The sequence below is a fragment of the Pinus tabuliformis genome, chromosome 7, assembly GCF_031772625.1.
Source record: "Pinus tabuliformis cultivar Carrire ecotype Pingquan chromosome 7, CPIR1, whole genome shotgun sequence".
NCBI lineage: Eukaryota > Viridiplantae > Streptophyta > Pinopsida > Pinales > Pinaceae > Pinus > Pinus tabuliformis.
Window position 1 is genome coordinate 414912091 of NC_142293.1, and position 13536 is coordinate 414925626.

At 34.6% G+C, this 13536-nt stretch overlaps 1 protein-coding gene and 1 long non-coding RNA gene across 2 annotated transcripts; both read right to left on the reverse strand.

Moving 5' to 3' along the window:
- Positions 1 to 847: 847 nt before the first annotated feature.
- Positions 848 to 4389, reverse strand: LOC149247705 (uncharacterized). The gene is made up of 4 exons (XM_089445091.1): positions 4051 to 4389; positions 3862 to 3948; positions 3676 to 3768; positions 848 to 1003 (listed from the first exon to the last, which is right to left on the reverse strand). The coding sequence occupies exons 1-4, from the start codon at positions 4291 to 4293 to the stop codon at positions 848 to 850; spliced, it is 579 nt and encodes a 192-aa protein (XP_089301217.1). The 5' UTR covers positions 4294 to 4389.
- Positions 4390 to 4783: 394 nt separating this feature from the next.
- Positions 4784 to 12958, reverse strand: LOC149247706 (uncharacterized). Its single transcript, XR_016265645.1, has 3 exons — positions 12850 to 12958; positions 7586 to 7692; positions 4784 to 4985 (listed from the first exon to the last, which is right to left on the reverse strand). It is a non-coding gene; the product is annotated as an uncharacterized LOC149247706 (long non-coding RNA).
- Positions 12959 to 13536: the final 578 nt, after the last annotated feature.

A 13536-nucleotide genomic window follows, 5' to 3' on the forward strand; every position in this document is an offset into this window, starting at 1 on the left:
GGGATGTTTGTAAATATTTTCTATTTAAACAACCCTCTGTATTTATGTAAAGGGTTGGTTGGTCGATAACTTCCTCTCTAGACTTGCACTGAATTTTCTGAGAGTCTCTATAATCAAAGATCGCTGGAATGTTTGGGAGATGAACTGACTGTTGTGTTTTGATGTCTGAAGAGTGACTATGGAATCCTAACGCTTCTACATAGCCCAATAAGTGTTTCTTATCTCTGTTTACAGTTTATATGTTTTATGCCATCATTGTTTCACTATCTAAATAACAGAAAGAAAGAATAGTTCAGAGCTCACTTAGTTGTATTTTGTTCTCAATTTCTGTGATTTATCTATGTTTTCCTCTGAATTAGTCCTGAATATGAATACTGATTGGCTCATATTTACACTAGTTCCTTCATATATGAATGTTGTTTAGGAATCCTTGATTGCTCCTATATAAATGTTCATTCACCTTCCCTCTGTTAGCATAATGAGAGCTACTTAGTTGCCTTTCATTCACTGACCTTCATTCCATCCTTATTCCAGCTTGATATTGTTTTATGTGTAGCTATCCCACTCTGTATTCCTCTTGTGACCAAGAAAATGCAACAGCAAGCCTAATCCACAACTCCATGCCCAATGGTTTGAACTTCTCACACTATGCATCCCAACTCTGTTTGAAAGAATCCTCCATCCCACCAAAATCAAAACAAAACCCAAGAAAATCATAACTAGCCTAAAAATCAACCCAAAACAAAGCTAAATTATAAAGAGAGAGCCCTCTCTAATTGCAGGTAGGCTAGGACCTGCAGTCCAAAGATTGGTTTGTGGTTACCTCGGTCGTATCCTTTAAGGAGCTTTAAGGACAACATGAGTGATAACAATCACCAACACCGCAACTATCATCATCATCTTCTCCTTCACCACCATCATCCTCATCCTCATCCTCATCATCTCCTGATATATGTTGAACATAATTTGGATCATCGTCTTGGCAATCATTACCTATAGCATTCTGACAAAAAAAATCAATATTACATGTTAGTATTAATTACATAACACAACGCATGTTTTTGTTATACAATGTTAACCATAAAATGAGGTAAGATATACTAGCAATTGTCCCAAAAGGTACAAAGAGAGGCCGATAGAATTATTAAATTGGAATTGTTGAATTTTTCTAGAAGAGTTAATTGGTTTGTGGAAAACCTTGTTTTCTTGAACTAGATCATTGTGCAATTACTTTTCAGGAACACATTGAATGTCTTATTTCATTTTAGAGTAAGTTAATTACCCAAAATCAAGAGGTTAAGTTAATTACCCAAAATCAAGAAATCTGATGTGTAGAGATGATGACGCTATCATTTGACAATCACAACGTTGGGAGAATACGGTTGGATTTGGTTTCATGAATGAGTTTCAGATTGATATTAATATTTTGATCTCACATTGCTTTGGTACTCTAGAGTCTACACTGCTGGTAATTGCAGTGAGTTGTGTCTCTGTGTATCTGCGAAAGCCTGCATGCATTTGAGATTGGAATTAACTTTTACTGGGTGCTGCCTATTCTAAGTGAATTAATTTCTAATCATTTTTCAGTTTTATAGGATGAGTCACATGACATGACCTTGTAATTGGGATTTTTAATTCTCAGCACTCTGTTTATACTATATGACTCAGTACTAAATATAACCGAACAACTCTAACTGTAATTTCATGCAGACGGTATCAGCAGAGGCTCATGAAATGTATGATACAGCATTGGCAGGATTGACATATTGGTGCCCCGATATGAATATATATCATGATCCCAGATACGTCAACCGAGGAAGACACTCAAATCAGTTAGGCTTAGAAAATAGTTCTAGAATTGACTACATAAAATTTGAGAGGAAGAGTACAGGGCAGTAATCAATTTGTATCTCTTTGGAGATATATTTCTAATATTATGTGTAAATTGAATATACTATAAGGCAGTAATATATATTATTTTTGATATATATTTCTAGTATTATGTGTAAATTGAATATATCATAAGGCAATAATATATATTATTTTTGCGATACATTTCTAATATTATGTGTAAATTGAATATACTAAAATGCAGGAAAAAAAAATTATAAAAAGATTTAGTAATTCACATAAGTACTTTAAAAAGTATTACCACACAATTACAAGCAACCAAGAAACTTGTTAAAAATTAAATTTCATAAATAATAAAATACTCCTCCGGAGATATTACTGCATGGCAGTAATCAATTTGCATCTATTTTGCGATATATTTATAATGTTACGTATAAATTGAATATTTTGAGGGAACTCTCATCTATTATGCGAATCTTTGCAATTACAAATTTTTTAAATGGGTTAATAAAATCAAGATTAAAACAAATCTATGCGTACCTAGAGTTGTAGAGTTGTAACTTGGGGGTAGAGATTGAGCTGTAGAAACATCAGGCAGAATAGAACAGAGCTCACGTCACAAAACAATATATGCGGCTGTGAATTCTTGATAGCAAAGTCCAAGGACATACACTTCAAAGCACATTGGAATGCTGGACTGGGTTCTAATAACAAAGCAGAGGCTATGGTTTTTCTGGATGATGTGGTTTATATAATTTCTCAATATCTCAAAGATCCATATTTATGGGATACAAGATTATTCTGGATCATATAAAAAGCAAGGCTCAGATTAATCAACCTGCATTTCTTGGTTGGTTAAACAAAATTAGTTGGTTAAAAAAAATTCAATGCTTCTGGACTTAACCAGAGAATACCCAAACAATCATACTGGCAGAGAACACAACCAGATTGCAGACAAGCTCTAAAAAGAAATCTGCTAAGTATCATGGGAGAAGTGCAGCTGGATATAATCATGGAAAACAAGAATATTGGCACAGTGGAGTGTACGTTTCCTACATAGTCAATTCATATCGTCTATAATCCCCTCTTTTTAATAACAGTTTTGGTTTTTTTTGGTATGCTACAGGATGTCGACATCAGATGGAGTCTTAAATATTACAAGTACTCTATGCATATGGGTTATTATGATTTCAACATTAGTTTAGCAATGGAGTTTAGTTGTTTGGAATTATCTTTTACTCACCTGCTACTCACTCTCATGCAGCTCTTATGTGGTTTATTTACAGCGTTATGTACATGACTGTATTTGTTCTTTCATAAGGAACTGGCTGAACTTACATTCAGGATTATCTGGGTTTATTCTGATAATTCTGGTATATATAATGCCATGATGTACATGGTCTATGTGATTAATACATATATAGCTTTCTTCATGCTGGAGAAAAAGAACATAGCTCACGTCTATGACTGTAAGAGAAATCGCAACCTACATTATCACAAACAAGAAACGGGAAACTAAAGGACAAGATGATAAAAAAAAACATTAAAATTACTTTAAGAACTCATTTACCAGAATACCAAGTATTCCAAACCGATTCTTCTTCCTAGCAATTTTATTATATTCATGAAAAGTCAACAATATATTAATGAACTATTGGCTTTAGCATGCAACAAAACAACAACAACAAATTAACAATTTAATGAAAGTGTTGACAATTGTTGATGCATAGGAAAGGCCTATCGGCCTAAATATCTAATAGCACTAAAAAATAAAATGAAAATATGGTTCAAAAGTATATTGGAAATCCAACTAAGATTACATACCATAGAGTCCATCCAAACAACAAATTCAACCCATCTCTTTTGCTGCAACACCTCCTTTTCCAAATGATTTGGAGGTCTTCCATATTTTAGTTCCTATCAATCAGTAAATAGGGAGAAATTAGATAACAATGACTTTCTTCTAGTACAAAATTTATTAAAAAAATATCACATGTTTAATATACTTACAAAGGTTGTTATCAGTGCTTTTAAACCTTTCTGGCCACTACGATGAGTGACTTTTGTCTTGGTTAACCTCGCCTTGGATGCCTTGTCCTTAAACATAAACCAATTCAATTTATTTTCACACAAATACATGTCTAAGATACTTATAAGTATTAATACATTCTAAATAATGTTTAATGAAAAATTCAATACCTGAATGCTCTCATTGCCGACTTTTCTTTGTGCATCCAACTTCTCATATGATTTTACAAGTTCTTTCCATACTTTAAAAGGTATGTCAATAGGTCTTTGTTTCAGTCTTTGATCTTGAGGCATTTTTTTAATTTTTCTTGTTTGGTTGCAACGAAACCTCTTACAATTGAGCGACATTTGCAATTTTATCTTCTTAACCGACCAACCGGTACCAAATTCATTCTCTATGTCTTGTACCACCATCTTTTTTAGGTGAAGTGGAATCTTGGAGAATGTGAGGTGAAGATGATCTCTAAATCGTTGAAGGCAGGAGTCCTTTAGCCTATTTAAGAATTGTTTTCCTGCATCTGTCCTTCTTATCTCCCCTGAGACAGGGTCATACTCTATCTTGGTACCTAAACTACCAATAGATGATGCATAAGCTGAGGATGAACAAGAATTTGCAGTCCCAGGAGTTTCCATCACACAAGATGTTTCAACAAAATATTCTTGATTATTGGTGTTTGATGTCAATAACACTTTTTTCGATTTTTTTCTTGATCCAAGAGAGGATGGGGAACTAATGGATTCTCGTAAAGCTTGTTGATTACCTGGACCTAGTTGATTAGCTTCAGGGGATTTTGTCTTAAGAAAATGGATTAGGGATTCAGCATCCAAAGCTTGAAGTTTTTTGAGTCCTTCTATCCCAAAAACATCTTCAAGCAAGGACTCTGTTATCGGATTCTTTCCCTGTCCAAATTTCAATGATTTACCACAAAGTATAATTATAAAATTATAATTCTAACTTCAAACCTTAAACAAAAAATAAAACATATTATATTATGCAATTATTCTATAAAAACAAAGTAAGCTTACCTTTTCCGATCCACTTGCACCTCCTTCTCCACTTGCCATATCCTCAAAGTAGAAGAGATCGATAGAAAAGGATGTTCTCCCTTAAAAAAAGAGGATTGAAGGTGAATAATCTCCAAATGGCTCTCTAGGGTGGAATTTGCAAACAACTTAGTTAAAAATCCAAGTGACAATTTCTATTTTGACAATTTCTTCCTTTCTTGGAATCAGATTCTCCAGTGCTAAATGATAAAATGGTTCAGCTCTTATGTTGTCATGTATATAAAAGACCTCATGCCATTGTTCCCCCCTTCATGTTTTTTCCTAAAAAAACATTACCCTTTTTACATAATTACAAAATATAAAAAGCAACAGATTTTTACATACTTACATAATACAAATAGCAACAAATTTTTACCAATTAGAAATTTCTAATTGGTAAAAATCTGCTGCTATTTGTATTATGTAATTATGTAAAAATCTGTTGCTGTTTATGTTCTATAATTAGATAAAAAACATTTGGAAATTTGGTAAATCTAATTTCTAATTGCTAAAAATCTGTTGTTTTTATTACATAATACAAACAGCAGCAATTTTTACCAATTAGAAATTTCTAATTGGTAAAAATCTGCTGTTGTTTGTATTATGTAATTATGTAAAAATCTGTTGTTGTTTATGTTCTGTAATTAGATTAAAAAACATTTGGAAATTTGTTAAAAATCCAATTTCTAATTGGTAAAAATCTGTTGTTGTTTATAAAAGACCTCACTCAAAAACAGTAATAAAAGACTTCATGCCATTGTTTTTCCCACTTCATGTTTTTTTCTAAAAAAAAACATTTCTCTTTTTAACATCAGCATATTTTTATATAATTACATAATACAAACAACAACAGACTTTTACCAATTAAAAATTAGAAAAAAATTAATTTTTAATTAGAAATTTGAGACAAATCTAATTTTTAATTAGAAATTTGATAAAAAACTAATTTCTAATTTGATAACAATCTAATTATAAATTAGATAAAGATGATGTCCTGGCATCACCCATCCTAGTTAAAAGAAAAGCAATAGATCTTTACCAATTAGAAATTAGAAAGAAATCTAATCTATAATTTGATAAAAATATCATTTCTAATTTAATAAAAATCTAATTTCTAATAATGCCCTAGCATCACCCATCCTAGTAAAAGAAAAAGCCTGGTAAAAGGCAAACCCTAAAAACAGCTGCTAAGAAAAATCTACTAGTAAAAATTTATAAAATATTACTAAGGGACTAAGAAGGTGTTGTTCCTAGAAGGAAGAAGTCTATGCTCGAGAGTTGGTGATGCCTGCATGTTGGTTGGGAGGAACAAGCACTCTCCAATAGATTTCCCAAAGGAATTTGTAAGTTTTTATTTGTGCTTAATAACAGACTTAAGATTATTTTGAAGTGGTATATTGGTTTGTTTTGACAGCAAGGTTATTTTGGTCAAATCATTGTTGCGGTATTTAAAATTACATGAAACTTATATGAGTTTATTATCTGCATTAGGATTCCTTGGAAATCTACCCATGTGAAAACCTTAATGCTGTAATATCTGCCCATTGTGACTTGAATTAATGTTTGGATCTTGATGCTGAAATGACACAGTTGTGTCTTTGCCTACAGTTAAACATATATATTTTGTAATATTTTACAATCGTTTCTGGGGTTACAAAATTTCCTCTCTCCATCCCTACCAATGATGTTGGTATCCAGCTATGCCAATGATGTTGGTATTGGAGTTACCCAACACAATGCTAGTTGTTATGCATATCTCATCAATATGGATTATTAGGAATTTGTTCCACTGGTTGTGGGTGTCAATAGCCCACTAATGGTGTTATGGGTTGCAATCGGATTCAGTCGTTGCTGATTCACATGCATGGGGAACTTGAACCTCTGTAGCTGATGGGGAGCATGACCTCACTAGGGCAGGCTTTCTTATCTACTCTCCACTGTGTCTTGAGTAGTTTGCACCAAATATTCATGGTCCAATACTGGGTGATCATGAGTTGTTTTGCTAAACATATTGAAGGCCAACCCTTTGTTTTGCAAAAAAGTGATGCACTGAATGATAGAAATTCACGTTTATGTTTCACTAACAATTTCCATAAATTGCAAGAAGTACTTATTTATTTGCGGTTTGTAAGTCACTTATTGTTTCTTTATCAAATGAAATATAATTGATATCTCGTCTTGCAGAAATAGTACTACATCCATGGTTTGTAAAATGATCACTGATTTATATCAAACCTCAACACTCTAGGAAAGCAATGGAATCTATGACATCATCTCTAAATTTGACACCACGGTAATAGAATTGGCAGTAACAACTTACCAGGCAGCTCTGCTATTGCTGTTCAATGAAGCTACAAAGCTGAGCTATGTAGAAATTAAATTTCAATAAATTTGGAAGATGAAGATCTTATTCAATTTCTGTATTTAGTTTCATGTGGCAAGAACAAGATTCTTCTAAAGGAACCTAGCACTGCAACAATATCTACAAGTGATAATTTTGAATTCAATCCTCCCTTTTCGCACAAGTTGAAAAATATTAAGATTCCACTTACAGATATGAATGCAAATGAGAGGAACAGAGTGATCGAAAATGTAAAAGAAGACAGACATTTCTAAATAGATTCAACAATAGTTCTCATCATGAAGGCTAGAAAAATCTTACCTCAGCAACAACTATTGAGCGAGTGTGTTGAACAGCTCCAAAGCACATTCAAGCCCGAACTTAAAGCAATAAAATCCAAAATTTAGGACTTGATCTCAAAGGAGTACCTGGAACGTGACAATGAAAACAGTAATTTATTGAGATATATAGCCTAATATCGCTGATTGAGATGCAAGTTGAAAACAAATCTGTAATGCAACTTATGGTTAATTTTGTTTTATTTTAGAGAAATAAAACATATCACAGATTGGATTTTCCATGTGAGTTTGATTGACTAACATAGAAATACTCTGTTTTGCGATAGAGGATAGAAATACATAAACTAACCGTGGCAATTCATTGCCAAAATTGTCAACTCCCCCTGATTCAGTCACTAATGGAGACTGCAGAGCATTTTCAAATGGTGTGCCAGTAACAACCTTATCATTATCTTATGTAAGCTCATGATTTGTCAATGGCGTACTACATTTCGGTCCAAATAATGTGTACAAGCAAGGAGATATATCATGGCCCTCAGTATGTCCAAGAGTCTTCAGTGGTGTGTCGAAGGATTCCATCCTCTGTTCCAGTGTAGGTGATGACATATTCTGTGAAACAAATTGTTTACTTATCTCTCGAAAGGAACAAATGAAAAAATGTCACACATACAGTGCACCAACTGTGTACTATGTTCCTTAAGATGAATCTGATAAAGAAGATGAAAAAATATGAAGTTCATACATAATTTAGCTTACCTTTTCAGAATCCATCGCTGCTGTTTCATTTTCTTTGTGTAGATTCTATAACTTCCATAAACTAAGTTGTCCCACCAACCCATCACGACTCTCCTTTAATGAACTGTGCATAGCCTCATCACTTCCTATGGATTGCCTTGGCCTGTAAACAGAAATGGTATCTATGGTTTTCTTTGTGCTTCCATTAAGTTTTCAATTCATCGGCCTTCTGGAAGGTGTAGCATAGAATGACTCTGGAAGTTGTCCTTGTAAGTCCAATTGCAAAGTTTGCAATCTATTGCTCAAAGTCAGTATTCTGTCTACAATTTGGTTCTTTTTGAATCCCCTTTACTAGGAACATTCATATCAGCCAAAATAGTAGAACCTTCAGCTACTTCTCCAGATTCTACAGGATTTTCTGTAAGGAGATTACTTTCAAAATGCTCTGTCCCTTCCAAAACCATAGCATCCTTCTCCATGACAGACACGTAGTCTCCGAGTAGGACATGCAGTGACGAATATTTAGTCTCTGATGTCACATCATTTTCTATAAGCTCAAGCTTTTTCACTGGGGTATCATATTCTAGTCCCTCAACATGTTCAAGCCTCTTCAATGGCTTACCCAGGGAAAGTTGTTGTTTGCACACACCTTGTCTTCTAGAAGAGATTCATTCATACTTAAACAAGGGGATATATTGTAACTTTTTCTAAGTTCTGAATTTTTGGATGGAATACTGGAGTCCAGGCCAAATAAGGTGCTTAAACAAGTTGATATATTATATCCCGGCGTAACCTCATGGATCCTCAACGGAGTATCCAGTTGGGAAGGTTCCTACTTGCTCACCACAATCTGTATATTTTCTCCAACTTCGAAATTTTGGGTCTCTCCAGCTTCCTGGCCATTGTTTCCCTCAATTTTGGCAGGGTCAATGAATCCCTCATGTTTTCTGTTGTTGTCCATATCAAACAATTTTTCTCTAATTGGACCTGCAGCAGTTATGCCATCAACAATAAAAATGCTTTCCTGGCATGCTCCATCTTCAACTTCATTCTTTTCCGCAGCTATATTATATCCCTCTGTAACCTCACGAGTCATCAAAGGATTATCCAATCGGTAAAGTTCCTGCTTGCAGGCAGCTTCTGTAACAATCTCTGAGATATTTTCTGGAAGAGAATCATCAATACCTGAACAAAATAATGCATCATTACTCTCCATAAGATTTGGCTTATCTAATGGATCACTAAAGTCAGTTACCAAAAAAAGAATTCAAGCAAGAAGACATATCAAGGCCTTCTGTAAGCATAGGCACCTTCAATGGAGTATCCATGTTAGAAGGTTCCTGGTTGCTGGCCACTGTGTCTACTTTCACAAGTTGTATATTTTCTCCAACTTTGAATTCTTGTGTCTCTTCAGCTCCATTTTGTACAGATTGTTCCTCCTAGTCATCCTTACTACCATACTTGAAACAAGTCATTCATACTACTGAAATGGAGCAGCCCTGCTGCTAGATAAAGCTCAAACTTGATGAAGATCTTCTTACTGTTATTCAAAACGTTTTGCAGGGTTATGATTTGAAACCCTGCTTCAACTGAAACCCCAAGTGTAGAAGATAGTTTTGATTTTGAAATGCTAATAGTATAGACAGTGGATGTCAACAATATCACTGACTGCCAGAACAATCTGCCCATCTATATGCTCTTCCTTGCTTATGATATTGAAGATAGGCAAAGGAAATTATACCAATGAGATAGATAAATGCTTCAGAGAATGAAGGTCGGTGGATACCTCTAGACTTATTATGGAGATTGAAGACACAACAAAAATCTGAGATTCCTTAGAAGTGAAGTCAGATGATCTTTGGTATCATAGAGATTTGTTCCTTTCACTTCTTCATAGGCACCTTACTAGCTAGTGCCAGTGAGAAGTATCAGTGAGTTTTGAGGGAGCAGCATATATCTTCTTACTATGCCAACTATATGCCCTAGACATGAATCTAAACAACAAATTGTCCGCAATGGTGTCTTCTCACTTAAAAGGAAAAAAACTCAACAGTGCCTTGTGGATCTTAAATTCAACAAGTTTATTTATGCTGGTCTCTGTAAGATTACAATCTTCATTAGGAGTTCTTTCCATGGTCATATAAGATGATGTCATTTGATGCTATTGGTTAGATTACATATAAACATCGAATTCTCAACAATGGTGTCTTGTCACTTAAAAAATACTCAACAGTGCCTTATGGATCTTAAATTCAACATGTTTATTTATGCTGGTCTCTGTAAGATTACAGTCTTCATTAGGAGTTACTTCCATGGTCATATAAGATGATGCCATTTGATGCTATTGGTTAGATTACATATATATGGAGTATCGATTCCATATTAACTATGCATCAGTGCCAAAATATGTCGCAGAGAAGCAATGTAGGTTGATGCCATTCATTCAAACTGACTTTGTTGTAGAGGAACGTGTCAGTCAACCTGTGTGTTAATGTTATACATAATGCAGAGGAACAAAGTCTTATACATCGTGAGCCATATGAACTGTGTAGAGCCAAGAGCCATCGGTAATAGAATTGGCAGTAACAACATACCAAGCAGCTCTGTTACTGCGGTTCAATGAAGCTACGAAGATGAGCTGTGTAGAAATTAAATTAAATCTCTGAGATATTTTCTGGAAGAGAATCATCAATACCTGAACAAAATAATGCATCATTACTCTCCATAAGATTTGGCTTATCTAATGGATCACTAATGTCCAGTACCAAACAAAGAATTCAAGCAAGAAGAAATATCAAGGCCTTCTGTAAGCATAGGCATCTTCAATGGAGTACCCATGTTAGAAGCTTCCTGGTTGCTAGCCACTGTGTCTACTTTGACAAGTTGTATATTTTCTCCAACTTTGAATTCTTGTGTCTCTTCAGCTCCATTATGTACAGATTGTTCTTCCTGTTCATCCTTACTACCATACTTGAAACAAGTCATTCATACCACTGAAATGGAGCAGCCCTGCTGCTAGATAAAGCTCAAACTTGATGAAGATCTTCTTACTGTTATTCAAAACTTTTTGCAGGGTTATGATTTGAAACCCTGCTTCGACTGAAACCCCAAGTGTAGAAGATAGTTTTTATTTTGAAATGCTAATAGTACAGAGAGTGGATGTCAAAACTTTTTGCAGGGTTATGATTTGAAACCCTGCTTCGACTGAAACCCCAAGTGTAGAAGATAGTTTTTATTTTGAAATGCTAATAGTACAGACAGTGGATGTCAACAATATCACTGACTGCCAGAACAATCTGCCCATGCATACGCTCTTCCTTGATTATGATATTGAAGATAGGCAAAGGAGGTAATACCAATGAGATAGATCAATGCTTCAGAGAATGAAGATCGGTGGATACTCCTGGACTTGTTATGGAGATTGAAGACACAACAAAAGTCTGACATTCCTTAGAAGTGAAGTCAGATGATCTTTGGTATCATAGATATTTGTTCCTTTCACTTCTTCATAGGCACCTTACTAGCTAGTGCCAGTGAGAAGTATCAGTGAGTTCTGAGGGAGCAACATATCTTTTCTTACTATTCCAACTATATGCCCTAGACTTGAATCTAAACAACGAATTTTCAACAATGGTGTCTTGTCACTTAAAAAAAAAACTCAACAGTGCCTTGTGGATCTTAAATTCAACAAGTTTATTTATGCTGGTCTCTGTAAGATTACAGTCTTCATTAGGAGTTCTTTCCATGGTCATATAAGATGATGCCATTTGATGCTATTGGTTAGGTTACATATAAACATCGAATTCTCAACAATGGTGTCTTGTCACTTAAAAAATACTCAACGGTGCCTTATGGATCTTAAACTCAACATGTTTATTTATGCTGGTCTCTGTAAGATTACAGTCTTCATTAGGAGTTATTTCCATGGTCATATAAGATGATGCCATTTTGACGCTATTGGTTAGATTACATATATATGGAGTATCGATTCCATATTAACTATGCATCAATGCCAAAATATGTCGCAGAGAAGCAATGCAGATTGATGCCATTCAGTCAAACTGACTTTGTTGTAGAGGAACGTGTCAGTCGACCTGTGTGTTAATGTTATACATAATGCAGAGGAACAAAGTCTTATACATCGTGAGCCATATGAACTGTGTAGAGCCAAGAGCCATCGGTAATAGATTTGGCAGTAACAACATACCAAGCAGCTCTGCTATTGCTGTTCAATGAAGCTACGAAGCTGAGCTGTGTAGAAATTAAATCTCAACTAAATTTGGAAGATGAAGATCTTATTTGACTTCTGTATTTAGTTTCATGTGGCAAGAACAAGATTCTTCTAAAGGAACCTAGCACTGCAACAATATCTACAAGTGATAATTTTGAATTCAATCCTCCCTTTTCGAACAAGTTGAAAAAAAATTAAGATTCCACTTACAGATATGAATGCAAATGAGATGAATAGAGTGATTGAAAATGTAAAAGAAGACAGACATTTCTAAATAGATTCAACAATAGTTCTCATCATGAAGGCTAGAAAAATCTTACCTCAGCAACAACTACTGAGTGAGTGTGTTGAACAGCTCCAAAGCACATTCAAGCCCGAACTTAAAGCAATAAAATCCAGAATTCAGGACTTGATCTCAAAGGAGTACCTGGAACGTGACAATGAAAACAATAATTTATTGAGATATATAGCCTAATATCGCTGATTGAGATGCAAGTCAAAAACAAATCTGAAATGCAACTTATGATTAATTTTGTTTTATTTTAGAGAAATAAAACATATCACAGATTGGATTTTCCATGTGAGTTCGACTGACTAACATAGAAATACTCTGTTTTGCGATAGAGGATGAAGAAGATTTCCAGGTCACTTGCAAATCACTCACCCAGTTCTACCTTCAAGAGGAGGGACTTTAGATAATGCATGGTTTCTGTGCCACAACTCATCACAGGGGAGAACACTGCTCCACTCATGCTACTGTTCCTTAAATTTTGTTTTATGTTTCAGACAGGGAGTTCCATCCCTTCGTCTACAAGGAAATAACATAAAGTGGCGATGGATCGATATAGAAGTTGAAACTATTAGGATCTAAAGGAGTGGTGGTTTTATCCACTACTCTAGCTAGTGCCTAAAAAATATAAAATTTGGGTTTGGTGGTTGTGAATTCCATTGTCGCTGAAGGTAGGTATAGCCTAATTTTGTGTCCACCAGAAACCTATCAATTATTT